This window comes from Paramisgurnus dabryanus, chromosome 7 (genome assembly GCF_030506205.2).
Source record: "Paramisgurnus dabryanus chromosome 7, PD_genome_1.1, whole genome shotgun sequence".
Classification (NCBI taxonomy): Eukaryota; Metazoa; Chordata; class Actinopteri; order Cypriniformes; family Cobitidae; genus Paramisgurnus; species Paramisgurnus dabryanus.
Window position 1 is genome coordinate 20469308 of NC_133343.1, and position 16049 is coordinate 20485356.

Here is a 16049-nt window from a genome sequence, read left to right on the forward strand (position 1 = left end):
GTTGGGTAAGATCGCCACCCAGTGGATAATAGTGGACGTATGAACTTGACTTATAAACTCCTCAGACAACGTTTTCTCTTTATCGACGAGATGACTCAACAATATTTATTGACAGTTATCTGGATATCGCCATTAATTGTGCAATTGTAGACAAATTAAAAATATAATTATAGACTGTGGTGTTTATTTTCATAAATCAGTACGCAGCAACAGTGGCGCAGTGATACTAATGTAATGTGGTCTGAACCGTGAGGTTACCGGTGTATTTTATCACGGCTTGGAACGCGTTTCAACCAATCAGAATGAAGAACCAGAACTGCCCGTTTTATAATAAATTATCTGTGGAGTATTTTCAGCTAAAACTTCACATATGCACTCTGGGGACATCAAATATTTATTTTACATCTTGGAAAAATCTCATAATATGACCCCTTTAATACAAATTTTAATTTGTTCAAATTTACTGTGCATATTTTTCATATTTTTTTAGTGATTCTCAACTTTAAATGGATTCATTTATTGCATTTAAAATGATTCTTTTAAGAACTTTTGACTTTTCTGGGGTATTTGTTGGTTCAACCAAAAAAAGAAAGTTATATGGTTGCCTTAAAATTTTTAGTAACTTCAATTAAAAAATATTAGTTAATTTAAAATGTTCTGTCAACCAATATTTTTTAAACTGAATTAACTCAAAATTTTAAGGCAACCAAGTAACTTACTTTATCCAACTTTTTATTTTTTGCATCATACCAGAGCCTAGTAAAAGAGAAAACAAGAGAAAATGCTGATACTGTAGCTATTCCTACAGTAGCATAAAACCTCCTGCTTAGTTTTTGGTTGCCTGTTGTTGGTTAAAAACAACATGCTGTGTATCGTACAATCAGGTTTTTTTCTCATGAAAAGCATTCTTTGGGGCGGTTTTCCAGACAGGGCGTATCCTACTCCCAGACTAAAATGCATGTTTGAGCTGCCTTAATTTAAAACATCTTGCACTGACGTATCTTAACATACAGTGTATCAGTGCCATTGTTGTGTCTCAAAATGCACACCAGTTATGTTTTTTTTGTAAGATATGTTTGTAAAAACTACTTAAATGCCCTACTATAACTAAGGCTTAGCTCTGGATTAATCTAAACCCTGCCGGAAAACAGACCCTTAGTGATCAGAAAAAACAGTCATGTTAATGTAGATGCAAAGGGAAATATCTAGAAATGTTGTGATAAAATTAAAAACAAATTACAGTTCACAATGATTGCAATAAATAGTTTATTCTGACCAGAAAAATAGACAAAAATACACGTATACATTCTTCCTGATACGTATATAACCACATTCACTGACAGTTACATTCAACCCTTATTTCATAAGAAAAAATCAGACACTGAAAATAAGTGACATTTTATACTCAAAATATTTGAGTTTTTTTTAAGAACATTGACCTCACTGAGAAAATATACATTCATATTGAATGATTAAGCTCAATGTACTGTACGTAAAAGCGGGCATTAAGAGCCAGACCTTCACAAAGCTGCAATAAGGATGAATGAAGCCCCTTCACGTATGAAACACTGAACTTTATACGGCACTTTATGAAGCAACTAAAACGCACAACAGCCACTAAAGCTGTGACCAGTGTACACGATGCCACACTGTTAGAGAAAATAAAGTCCTTCTTACTTTGAACTTTTGTATTAAAGCACTTACTTCCTGTAAATGTGGTCTTTTCAGGATTTCACTTCAACCTTCAAACGTGTATAAAAGATTCCTTGCGATAAAGTCGCAAAGCAGCGAGTTCCAGCAATGACAGGCTGATCATCAACCTATCGGTGAGACATTCAGAGTGCTTAGATTCCCTTAACAACTCGACCCTTCAAAGGCATTAAAAATTAGGGGCGAGTCAAGCAGATCAAGTCCTTTGAAACACGGTTTGTAACACTGGATTGGCAGTGAGCAAAACATGAATTTAATGGTCTGGTTGTGCTCAGAATGAATAAAAATGTCAGATCAGGGTTGTGGTTGTTAATAACGAGGCATTTTCATAATTTACCTCCAGAAAAAACATGATCCCAAGTTACCACTAGGGGGCACTGTTCACTTCGTTATTTCACGGTGGATTGATGTGTTCAGTTCGAAACTGAGGCAGATAAAGAGGAATGCTGTGATTACTGTCTTCCAAAAGAAGCTTAGTATCTGCTTTGCAAAGCTGGAATTCTGCATTCTTATCCTGTGCTTCTTCGCTCTCCGATTTGTCATCCATCATCTCTTCTTCCTCCACCTCATTTCCGTTCACTTCAAGGTAGTAAAGGTTTTTGGCTACACCTGAAGCTTCATACTCTTGTTCTGAGGTTTCTGAGAGCTCTTCTACAGAATTGTAGGAACTGGAATGGCGATTGGTGCCGTCAGAGCAAACTTGGTTCTCTAGGTCCCAGAGTCCTCCAGGGAAGGAACCGGAAATATCCGAGTTGTTGGCAGAGAAGTTGCCCTCATCGCTGGAGCTGCTCAGACTCTCCTGCTGTTTTCGAAGAAGACCAGGCTGATCGGAGATGAGAACGTTGGAGTATATTACCGAGGACTGGCCTGATGTTTCTGGCGTAGCGGCGGCAGTGGAGGCCTCCAGAGATAAGGGTTCTGAAGAGTCGGTGGTTGTCCTTTTGATGTCTACAGAGTTGTAAAGGAGATTGTCATTGTCTTTTTCACATCTTAGTAAAAGAGGATGAGGTTTCTCAATGATCTCCACTTCACAGATACTCTCAGAGACCAGCAGCAGAGGACAAGCAGTGAGACCTTCTGGGTGAGGGAACAAGTTTTCCATGGTGTCAATCTGCAGGGGAGAAAAGGACAAACAATGTTCTGACTGTTTTTATTATAACCTCATTTAGCTTTAAAGGGACAGTTCACCCAAAATAAAAAAAAGTCTGTCATCATTTACTCACTCTCATTTTGTTAAAAACCTCTATAAATGCATTTGTTCTGATGAATACAAAGGAAGATATTTTGAGAAATGTTTATAACCAAACCGTTTGTGGACCCCATTCACTTCCATAGTAGGAATAAAGAATACTATGGAAGTAAATAGGGTCCATGATCAGTTCTCAAAATATCTTCCTTTGTGTTCATCAGAACAAATAAATTTATACAGGTTTGTAACAACATGAGGTGAGTAAATGATGACAGAATTTTCATTTTTGTGTAAAAAATAACCCATTTAAAATAACCAATTTACACAAATATAATGTTAAGCACCTGGGTTTCATTTAAATTGAAAACAATGTATCAAATTGGCTGTGTGTTCTGCTTTATTAAGCCCTTCCGATTCATCTCCCTTATGCAAATGTATTTATGTAATAATATCTCTATAGCCTCTAATGGCAAGTAATAAATGTAATAAACTATTATTATTAGTTGGTAGGTCGTGACTGCAATAAATGCAAAAACATTCACTCCTCTCTAAAACCAATAATGAAACTTCACAGAAATAGAAAGTACGCTCTAAAATTGTCTGGGTTATTTTTGACCCATAATAGTAAATATTGGACAGAACACATGCTGGGTTAAAATTTACCCCTTGCTGGGTTGAAAATGATGCAATGTTGGGTTGATATTATGCAGTCATGGGGTATAGCCTAATAACCCAGAAGTTGGGTTAAAACAAGCCAGTATTGGGTCAATTTTAACCCAGAGGAGTGTTCTGTCCAATATTTATCAATTATGGGTAAAAATAACCCAATCATTTTTAAAGTGTACTAATATTAAATTGTTAGAAAAAATAGTCAAATTATCCCTTTAACTAAATGGTTAAGCACATTTTGTAGTCAAAATGTTTTATTGAGAGGAGTCCCCAAGCTGATTGAGCTATCTCTACCATTTGCTTGATGTATGTTATGCCAAAAAATCCACTAGATGTCAGAGTGTCAATTGTCACAAAATTTCGTCTTAGATGGATGTCAGAGACAAAGAAATCACTCCTGCCATTGTGAACTGTTCTTGGTGACATTTTACAAGGAAAGCATATTTTTTGACATATTACACTGTAAGAGCCCTAACTTTACAACATGATGTTACTTGGTGCCATGTAAAAACTTTAGTATGTTTTTAATAATTTTCAAAAAATAATTTTCAAATTGTCACTTAATGGTAAGAGTAGAAAATCTAAACGAATGTTTTCAGATCATACATTTCTGTAGTCAGAATGTACTATTTGCTGAAAAATTTACATTTCTGATCATTCACAGCTATGAATATGAAACTCTCTTTTGCCGCTATTGACAAGATATCTCGTCAATCAAGAGAAAATGCTTCCCTGCCAATGACGAATATATCCAGCTTTCCGCAATACCGCTATTATCCACCATTCAGCAACTTTTTAAACCCGGAAGTATTGCCCTATGGCAAGCGGCTGCATGTCCGTGTCTGTTTTTAAGATCTGTGTATGGGATCTCTATGAAAAGTCTGTCACAAAAATGGAATTATCTCAGCTTTTTGCTCAAAATGTGGGGTTTTTGCAGAAACCTACCCATATTCAAAAGCTGATTACAAAAGAACTACTGAAGGTAGGATGAATGTTCTTTCATTTGGTATATTGTATGTTTATATATTTAAAGAAGAACATTTTCTGGAAGGCATTAAACTTTTGTGAAAATCATGAAAAACGCTGGCGCTGGCTGGCAACTTTAATAAAAAACGCTGGCGGCGAAAGAGTTAAAAGGGTCCTAATTACAGATGTATACATATACCTCTGGGGTACAAATAATAGGGCTGTAGCGATTAATCGTGCAAATGCGCGTTTTCTCAATGAATGAATTTGAATAAATTATGCTGAAATGCCTCCACATCCAAAAGCCAGAGGGCGCTCTCATGCAGAAACTTCCTTTGTGCCACAGAAGAAGTAGCATTACAGACGCTATTCCAGGATATGTCTAGAAGGATATTTATATTGCCGTTCTTCAGATTGTTTCAGGTATTTTCATGATAATAAAGAATATTTTGAATGATTTTATTTAACGAGTGTTGCTTTTTTAAATGCACATTATAAACGACTCTGACTCATAATGATTTTAGATTGATAAGGACTTCTTACTGACCAAAACGCCATAGTACACGCACAAGCTGCACATAAAACACAGAATCGCAGCCTTGCGATGCAGAATCGATTTTAGACAGGCATTTTAATGGGACACGCAATTTATCCAAACAGCCCTAACAAATATGAACTCTTTAGGTCCAAATCTGTACTTTTTTTTAAATGATACCATCTCAGTGACAGCTGGGTTAAAATTGACCCAATGCTGGGTTGTTTTAAAGCAACACTAAAGAGTTTTTGCTCTTTGCTCCCCCTACTGGTTAGAAGCATAATTGTTCATTACCACTGTCATAAATACTGCAGCATAGCTGGCTCTGATTGGATTGTAGGTCTGCCGTAAAGCAAGTTTTTGTAGTTTTCACTCAAACTACAGGACCGCGACCAGATGGTTGGAAACTTCTTTAGTGCGGTTTTGGCATATAGAGGGCTGCAAAGCGAAAGTACCGTTCACCCTGTTTCGAGTGGATGAACGACTGAAACTTTTTTAGAAATGTTATTTTAAGGTAAAAAAACTCTTTGGTGTTGCTTTAACCTGACTTCTGGGTTATTAGGCTATACCCCATGATTGCATAACATCAACCCAACATTGCGACCACAATTTGTGATGACCACGAGTTTTATAAGATTATAATAGTTAAAATATTTTGAGCCTAATTAATTTAATAGTTTTCTGCCAATAAACACTGTAATTATAATATAACTGTAATCATAATTATAACAGATTTCAGTGGAGAACAACATTTTTAGCTTATTCATACTTACTGACCTGCCTAAAATCCATTCCTTTGGCCCAAGAGCAGTTGTTTGGGTTTGGTATGTCCTTCCACATTAGTTTTTTCATTCTGTAAATTACATTACAAATAAATTATTATAAGACCATTACCTTTCATTTTCAGAAATAACCTTACTTAATACACACAATTTTGAACATTATCTTCCACACTACAAGTCTGCTGTCCATTTATTAAGTCTAAAGTAACTCCTAACAACTCATATTATGTTTTGTGGCGAACGGTACTTGAAATTGGAATTATCTAGTTATGAAGCATTTGCATAACAGCTCTTATTCCACCTTCATGACAGATAACTCCCTGTTGCACTCAAGCATTCAACAAGCTTTTTGTTAGCAGAAAAGCGTGACATCAGATGTAAACTAGATTTACTGTAAGCAATGATGACATACTATATGAATGGATCAAAAAGTTTCTTTTACTCTGCATTTGAAAGCAGACTGAACAAAAGCACTGCAAAAAGCAGCCACTCCTTAAATGGGCCACATAGCTAATGTATTACCAGGAATTCAAGCCCACATTAGTTTATACGAGTTTATATTACTAGTTATTACTGGTAGATCTTGTGAAATATTCACCCTTAAGGCATCTGAGAATTATTACTTGGGTGATTTATGTACATTGCATTTCTTTTGTCTCATTAATTTTTTTGAAAATCAGTGGGTATTGTACATTTTTACAAACAGTGTTTGCAATACGTGTTTTGTTAAAATAAGTGCCTGCTGCTCATGCGTGAAAACCGTTTATGATAAAAGATACGCTCACGTTCACAAAATACACGCAAGACACGCAAGAACCACACACATGACGGGCTACATACATGTTGTGACGAACTTCGCAATGAGCGCCCTCGAAAAAGAAGTCACCGGCGGGTCCATGAATCATAATAAATGAAAACCTAAATTAATTCTTACTTAAATATGAACTAATGCTGAGTTAAGGCATGTACTAATAATAAACTAATGAAGATTCATCATTAACAACAACATGCCTTATGACTCAACACATGAACACATTTACTAACAACTAAAAACATGTAATGTTGTACTTAATGATAATTCTTCATTAGTTTATGAATAGTGCATGCCTTAAGTCAGCAATAGTTCATGCTGAAAAAAATAAATGTATGCCTCAATTCATTATGATTCAAGCACTCTTATTATAAAGTGTAACCACTATGGGTATCAAATGAATAATTGTATTTATTCACAAAACTTGGTATGCATTCCAACAATAACTGTCAACCAAAGGGACTGCAAAGATTTATTGCTCTACCTTACACCCGGCGCAATGCAGCACAATGCACGACGCAAGTGTCTTTTGCTAGTTTCCACCCTGCGCAATTTCATTTTCACGTTAAGCACCACGTTGTTTAAATAGGAAATGCATTTGCTCTCCCTTTTGCGCCCATGGGCGTTCTGGTCTGAAAACGAGGTGTGTTCAGGCACATTGTTGGCGCGTTGCTATTTTGAGGCAAATAAATAGACTACGCCATTGACCAACTAAAACCTGGTCTAAAGTCTAAAGTCAATGGCGCAATATGCTTTTGTTATTTAAAGAGCGCATTAGTAATATGCGCCTATCAACGGGACGACAACGCGGGTTTGCTTATCACATACATGAAGGCACAGCAGCACAAAAACGCTTTTAAATATGAAAGATGAAAGGATTGAATGTAAAAGATTACTATTGAGTCTCTTGGACATAAATGAGGACTAATTATGAGACAAAAAGAGCTGCTTCACCTGCAGCCTGGTAAGAAAATAAATGCTTTGCTTTAAACAAATGCATCTGTTTTTAAATGTTTTTTTTTTTAAATGCTACCTCACGGATTTATTGTATATGATGACTCTGTACCTGTGGATATGGTGAGATGAGAAACATTTTTAAGTAATGCTTTAAAAAATCTGATGCTGTCCAAGTGCTGAAACGTGCGGAGAGCCGTATGTAAATTCTTTATCTCCTGTTTGTTACAAATAAAGTATTTATAAAGTATAGGGTACAAACCTTTTCTGACATACTTGTAAATTATTTTTGATGATATTGGATAGCCATACATTTAAATCAATTAAAAGCCTGCTTTTTTACTTCTGTGACTAAAAGAAAACGGATTTTAAAGGTTTTAATAAAAAAATAATTTCAATACAAGTGAAAAACAACACAATTATTTAACATTAATCTTAAACTGGGGATCTTCTTCCTCCGCTTAGTTTTTCAGTTTACAAAGTCCGTCATCTAAATAGGAATTAGACATAGCGCCAGCGCAACTGGCTTTTAAAGGGGATGAGAGCTGAGACTCTCATTGGTTTATTGCACATTACGCCCAAAATACTCCCATTACTCATTAAAAAAAAAGGACCAACCCTTTTCAACCATTTTTCCCGTCGTTAAATTAGCAAAAGTGGATTCGAACACGCCCATTTAGACGTTGCGCTGTGCGCTTTAGACAATGTGCTTAGATCTTTAAAATAGGGCCCTTAGTCTTAATTTCCTCCCATAGATCAAACAAAGCATAATAGCACAAAACATCAGAATACTGTAACTTTCTATGTAATGACCATGACACTGTTTTAATGGGCTCATGTTGTGTCAAATGCATATTTGTTAGGATAATGTTGTAGGTCTTACTGGTTTTGAGACATCATAAGTGTGATGAACAGGACTATAGACAGGAAGGCAATGATCATTAGGAGCATGTAGGCTGCAGGGTCTCCCCTTGTAGCTGAATGACAAAAACAAAACGGTTAAATTTCCATGATATGATGTTTCTCATTGTTAGTAACTCGATTACCACGCATTTCATTTATATCAGTATATATTGCCATTTTGTATAAAATTGCATATTATTAAATTTTAAGCAACCCATCTCATACTAAATAAGATTAAGTTCTCGGGATTATGTTGCCTTGAATAAATGTTAAATATGACTTTAAAGATGACAAATATCTCTCCGCATCATATTTAAATACACTAAGGGAAAATCTGATGAATGGATAAATAAATAAAGTGCACCGACTGATGGCGTCATTTATGGGTGAATAAGATGGAGATTTTCACTGCTTATTGAATTTGCCTATTAATGTTGGATATCACCCTTGCCAGACCCACCTGTGCATCGTACCGATTCCCCTTCACCCTCCACAAAAACTGGATACAAGGTGAACTCCTCCGAGCCATAGAACCGTTCTGTAAGATAAATAAGACAACGTGTCTGTGAAATCCTAAACTTTTTGATAATGATAAGCAAGCAGTTGATTTTAGGAGAAAAATGTGCATTGAAAAATGAAGGTAAATAACATACGGCAAAGAGAGAGATCTCTTGCGGCGGACTGAACTCTGACCCACTGCATTCTCTCAGTTAGTGACCGGTTCTGTTCAGGGTCTTTGTTCAGGTCTAGCCATTGGATGACAAAAGACTGAGGCCGGGGTTGATCAGATAACAGCGTCCATGAGAGATACACGCAGCTAGCATTAGCCCCTGCGCTGAACGACCGTACAGAACGTCCTAAAAAACAATAATGACTCTATTAGCTCAAAAAAAGAAAGCTATGTGAGACAAGACGGTGCTAGCAGGAAGTGAATATCAGTTTGCCCTATTATCTTTTATTGTAAATAAGTATTTATGTAATGACTAATCAAATCCTTCCTCCCTTGGATAGAAAGAATGTGCTATTCAGGGAATAAATACTCCTTTCTCTAACCAAACATCACAAAGCCGCCATCAAAGCAAAGCATCTAAACAAAATGAGTGCTGGAAACAAGAGCCACAAATATATTTACTGAGTCCAAACTAAGTAACAAATAATACAAGTAAATTAATTGGAGTTACTCCCTAGTGGTTTGGAATTACCATTTGATTTTAATTTGAATCTTAAGTATAGTATGGCCAAATTTTAAAACTGCACTAAAGAAAACACATCATGGCTTAAGACATGCATTGTCTAACTTTTACCATTTATCATCAGGAGATTATTTAGGATGCTAAATGTTTATGCATACAAGATATAATATAAGGCTCAGGTGTGCCTAGAATGTGTCTGTGAAGTTTCAGCTCAAAACACACAAACGTTTCTTTTATGTGTGTACATTTAAATGCAAATAAGCTACTGCTCCTCACTCCCTTAGCAACACACAGCGAGCAATTTTGTTTAAAGAAAGATCTGATTCCTGTGAATACAGTCTGAGAGGCTGTTTACACTTGGCATTAACATGCGTTTTCGTCGATCGGATCACAAGTGGACGACGTTAATGCCAGGTGTAAACGGTGTTCAAAACGTTTTGAACGCGTCCACTTTCGACCACTTTCAACCACATTCAGAGGTAGTCGAAACCACTTTCGATCGGATCGCTTTGGAGTTGCGGAACGCAATGTGGTTGAATGCGTTCGAACACCCACACGCGACCGCCTTCTCTCCTCCCATTTATCTAATCTGAGGTATTAAACACAAGTTTTACGTCTTTTTTGACTTCTGCCGTGAACATACGGTGAACAGCGCTATTTATAGACTTTCATTGATAAAACTACTGCGGGGTGTTCTCCGTAGTTTCGTTTTGAAAGCGTGAAAGTTGCGCGATCCTATTTCATCAATTGCGCTGAAAATTCAGAGAAAGCTCCAACAAATAAACGTACAAAACACTGTGCAGCATGTATACTTGCTAAACAAGCAGTGTACTCCGACATAATATTAGTTTGCGTCCATATAAACTCATAATTACCCCCGCTCGCGTTTGAATGACAGCAGAGAGACTCGCCCACCGTCTCACAGACCGCCCCCTCACAGTATTCAGGACAGATGCGATCGAAAGTGGACAAAAGAGACGGATTTAAATACCAGGTGTAAACGCAATGTCTCTCTCGTCCACTTGTGATCCGATCGATGAAAACACATCTTAATACCAAGTGTAAACAGCCCCTGAAACAATAGTATCTTTAGCCACATTAGCGCTACAACAAAGCTACATGCTTTTGGGTAGCTGTGGGCGGGACTTTATCAGTGTGACATCACATTAACATGAGAATCAAAGTGTCTAATGAGACTGCTTTGATCTAATGGGGATTATAAAAGAAGGAGAGGGTGGATTTTTTCATTGTAGGGTTGTGTTCAAACACCGTCAACACACATGTATGTCAAAAAATCTTGTTTAAATCTTGTTTTAATTTACATAGCATCAGTTTTAGACCCTGTGATGAACATTAAGAACTACTGCAAATGGCAAGCAGAATGCAAAATAATTTTGCAGGATGTGACAGGAAGGCTATAAGGCATGTCAGCTCACGTTTGGGTCGACGTGATAGCGTGATGTTGCTATTCCATGTAGAGACGCCCAAAGAGTTGCGAGACATGACGGTAACCGTGTGAGTTTCCCGCCTCCACTGGAACGAGTGGAATGGGACTATAGATGTTTCGTTTGACCATGCGGCTCCTCCCGCAACCTGGTGTACGATCACCATTCCCTCCACACAACTGTTTGGATCTCCTGCCCGGGCCGACTGCAAAACATGTAAAATAAACATAAATCACACTCAAGAAAAATGGCACATCGATATTTAAAGAGATGGTTCACTCAAAAATGAATTTAAATCACTTTGTTCTGAGGAAGATATTTTGAGAAATGTTTGTAACCAAACCTTTTATGGACCCCATTTACTTCCATGGTATTCTTTTTCCTACTATGGAAGTGAATGGGATCCACAAACGGTTTGGTTACAAACATTCCTCAAAATATCTATCTTTGTGTTCATCAGAACAAAACAAAAAAATTATGCAGGTTTGTAACAACATGAGAGTGAGTAAATGATGACAGAATTTGTATTTTTGGGTGAACTATCCCTTAAGGCATCTTGACCAACCTTGAAGATCAGCGTGACGTTTGTCACATTCCTCACAGGGTCCTCTTGAATGATTCGCCAGAAGTCTGGTCCCATTTCTGGTGCTGCAATGACAACATACAAGTCATGGTGTTGTGTCTGAATGCACTAGAAAATCTAGGTGAGCTTTTTAGATGCATTCCTCTGCATTTAAAGGAGCACGCACAGATTTTGGGAATTAAGCTTATTCACCGTATCCCCCAGAGTTAGATAAGTCCACAATAGGAAAATGTTTGCGTTATTTTGTCACTTATTGGGAGCAGTATGCTAGCTAAAGCCATTCACTTCCAGTCTTTATGCTAAGCTAAGCTAGCGGGGCCTGCGTCAGACAGAGTTACAGCATGCATGGAGATGAGAAAGGTATGTATGGGCTTATCTAACTCTGGGGGATACGGTGAATAAGCTAAATTCCCAAAATCTGGGCGTGTTCCTTTAATATACTGCAATGATCCCATGAAATAAATACTGTACTTACTGTGAGATCTACAAGCATTGCAAACCACACAATGAAATACATTATCACAATGGTCAGACATTCAGCCCTCCAGCTAAATAATTCCTCAACTAAGAAAGAAAGTGTTGCACAAGCCTATAACCACATACTTATTGTAACAAGCAAGAAGGACTATGATTACAGCCTATCCTGTAGTGCTGACGTCAAAGTGCTCTCAACAGGAACGTTCGAACAAAGTCTCAGCATGAACTCTGTACAAATAGCCATACAGAAGGTACAATAAAGTGTGTTGCAAAGTAGACATCAATCGTACTATTTGTGTTTTAGTTCACAGTCCTACAGTGATGTTGCAATAAGCTGTGGCGCACTATAAATTTAACTTACAAGTAAGTTAACTTTATTATAATTGCGATAATGCATTCCATTTCCTACTAAAGCAAAAGTAATCCAGCTAAGGAGCAGAAACCAATTTGTATGTGCAAAGCCATTAAAATGATGACAATCACACTGACAAATTAGTGTGGCAGCGACAACTAATTAAGTCACTGGAGTGCAACCAATATTTGTGGAGGTTTTGTGCATACATTACGTGATCCTGTCTGTGAAATCCAGGCTAAAGCCTCATAATCTAGGATTAGGATATTGATTTAACATTGATTTCAATATCTGACATGGCCTTAGTCAGTCAATATTAAAGATATCAAGGTTTTACTTTGTCCTGTACAGAATGTTCTTTACATAAAAAAAACCCACAAAAAATAACCTTAAAGCTGGGTTTTCACAGACTGGGTCACATATGTTCATGTGGACCTGCTTATGACATGCAGTGAAATATGAGTAAAGACGGATATGGAAAAATAAAACAATAAAGCATCTAAAAAAAATAAAAAGTCAGAGCATGTTAAAGCTTCTTCATGGGCCCCAAAACACCTTCAGACCCCAGAGGGATAACCTTTTGATCTTTTGCTCAAAATATTAACAATGCTACAATTATTGGCACCCCTATGAATGAGAAAAATTATTTTTTGAGAATATTCGCATTCATTTTTTTAGTACACCTGGGTGACTAGGAACAGGAAACTGGTCAACCATGACTTAAATTTATGAGGACACATAGGCCAAAGTCCCCTATTCATTCATCCCAATGAATGAATGAATTCATTACATGCGTAAGACCAAAAACATAGTTGTGATGTGTGGCAAAATGTTGTAGAGCTTAACAAAGCAGGAAGTGGATATAAGAAAATATCAAAAACACAGTGAATGCCAATTTCCACAACCAGGTTAATAATTTAAAAGTCACGTTCTTCCTGGTCCTATCTTTTAAACCCTAGTTAGTGTGTAATGTTGCTAAAAGCTTAAATATTACCTATAAAATGATAAAGCTCAAAATTCACTGCCAGGCGATATATTTTCTTTAACACAATTCCCATTTCCAAACCTACACAAAACGGCCGGTCTGGACTACAGCCATATACTTCCTGTTTTAATGACGTCAGTAGAACAGTTTTTTGACTAAACTCCGCCCACAGGAATACGTCAATTGCCAGATAAGCTAACGGCAAGCTAAGCTGCTATCGAATCCCAACACAATAAACAAACTACACAATCAGAACACAATACGTATTTCTGAAGGAGGGACATCAGCCCGTTTTTAGGACAGTGAAAAGTGCGGTATACATATAAGTAAATTGTGTGAAAAATAATGTGTTTTTTTACAAGTGAAACATAAACATGTTATATTGCACACTGTAAACACAATCAAAGCTTCAAAAACACAGAAAGAACGAGACCTTTAAGAAATTCCAGTCAACGTGTTATGAATCAGCCTTGAAGAGCATGTGTGTTGATCTTGTCCCAACGCACTGTCAGGAGGATGGCTTGAAGGGCCAAATATCTTCAAGAATCACAGCTGGGGAACTTGTACCTCATGCCCACAGTAAAATAATGTTTTGGGGCTGTTTTTCTGCCAGAGGATCTGGGAATCTTGCTAGGATACATGCCATCATGAGCTCATCAAATGTCAATAAATATTAAATGAATGCGTGATTGTCTCTGCCGGAAAGTTTAAAATGGACCGTGGTTGGATCTTGCAGTTGGACAACACAAAAAGGGTGGTATTGACTAAAAGTGTGCCAATAATTGTGGCACACATATATTTAATTAAGTTTTTTTTTAAACTGTGTTGTGTTTCCAGTTGTTTTTTAATGAGAGCAGTTTTTTGTTAATATTTTGAGCAAAAGATCAAAAGGTTAAACAATAAAGGATTTTTTTTAAAGCCTTCTTTGTTCATATTTACCAAAAGTGCCTATCACTGTACATATACTGTACATAATGTCCTAATAAGATCAAACAACGGCAGGTGTGTGATAAAAAAGTTGCTTTAGGCCCAAAATAAAGCCAAAAAGTGCAGATTGTACTGCATGACATATACAGGCAGGCATCTCCTCTTATATTCAGATCACAGCTTTAGGCCCCAACAAGTATTTGAACACTTATGCCACACTTTAAAATGTATGGATATTAAAAAAAAGTACAAAAAAGTTGCAATTTTCTTCACTTTCAAATAAAAGATAAAAAAGTGTATATCTAATAAATTATAAACAACACCTCTGGTTACTCTGCTGTGGTAAACCTGTTCACCTGTATGAACTGTCATATGAACTAGTTAAAAGTATTTGCAAAAAATAGATAAAAAACTAGAAAAAATGGGTAGAAAAGAAAATTCTGAGAAAAAAATCCAGCATCATTTGTTTGCAGATGCCAGTTTGATATTTTATCAACTGTTTTAATGAAATTCTTACAATTGTATAATGAATTGTCTATTAATAAATACAATCATCATAACTCTAAATCATTCCAGATCCTCAAAAACATTGTCTGTTGAAATAGTTTAGACTGGGTTTAGCAGGTCTCAAATGTCAAAAAAAAGAAAGTCTTACCTTTTCTATTGTAAACAACCGAAGGCTGACTCTTGCTCCAGTCACTCCAGAAACCGGATCCATTTAGTCTTTTACAGCGAACCTCTACTTTAAACTGAACACACGATTTCTCAAGTAGAATTTCTGCCTGAGGTTCCAAGAAAGGACCGATAACCTGCAAGAGACACAAGATTCATCTTTTTGGTTCCACTGGCCACCTGATGCCTTGACTTAAAACCTAAATTTCTTCTTCCTACCTCCCATTGCATATTAGCCATCCCACGGAGAGCTATAAAGCGCAGCTCATACTGCATATCATATACAGGTAAAAGAGGCCGTCTCCACCTTACATTTAGTGTCTTATTGGGCAAAGTGATTGCTTCCAAATCTGAGGGAGGAGATGGTTTAACTAGGAAATAAAATGAAGGAATAGTTAGAATAATAGTTATTTAGTTATTATTCAGTCCCTCCAGAAAAACGTGATTTTATGCGATCGCATAATTCAACGCATAATCAGCCAAAGTCCGCATATTTATGAAGGGGCCACATTTTTTTAAATACGCCGCACTTTCACAGCATAAATTGCAGATTTCTGTGCTTAAAATAGACGGGGCTTGCATAATTTTATAATCCCCGCTTTTTTGTAGTAAAAATCACATACACTCACCTAAAGGATTATTAGGAACACCATACTAATACTGTGTTTGTGCCCTTTGGCCTTCAGAACTGCCTTAATTCTACATGGCATTGATTCAACAAGGTGCTGAAAGCATTCTTTAGAAATGTTGGCCCATATTGATAGGATAGCATCTTGCAGTTGATGGAGATTTGTGGGATGCACATCCAGGGCACGAAGCTCCCGTTCCACCACATCCCAAAGATGCTCTATTGGGATGACATCTGGTGACTGTGGGGGCCATTTTAGAACTAGGGC

General features: G+C 36.9%; 1 protein-coding gene across 4 annotated transcripts in view; it reads right to left on the bottom strand.

Moving 5' to 3' along the window:
- Window positions 1-1252: 1252 nt before the first annotated feature.
- The window catches only part of lepr (leptin receptor), a 62123-nt gene continuing 47326 nt past the window's right edge, over window positions 1253-16049 (bottom strand). For 3 of the 4 annotated variants that reach the window (XM_065239956.2, XM_065239959.2, XM_065239951.2), the window contains 9 exons: window positions 15373-15524; window positions 15137-15290; window positions 11723-11805; window positions 11149-11362; window positions 9173-9376; window positions 8980-9057; window positions 8500-8593; window positions 5847-5922; window positions 1253-2821 (listed from right to left, as the gene is read on the bottom strand). In XM_065239956.2, the coding sequence (XP_065096028.1) occupies window positions 2105-2821; window positions 5847-5922; window positions 8500-8593; window positions 8980-9057; window positions 9173-9376; window positions 11149-11362; window positions 11723-11805; window positions 15137-15290; window positions 15373-15524 (1772 nt within the window). In that variant the 3' untranslated portion in view covers window positions 1253-2104. Of the gene's footprint in view, window positions 2822-5842; window positions 5923-8499; window positions 8594-8979; window positions 9058-9172; window positions 9377-11148; window positions 11363-11722; window positions 11806-15136; window positions 15291-15372; window positions 15525-16049 lie in introns of all 4 variants that reach the window. The other variant, XM_065239960.2, reaches the window with a different exon arrangement.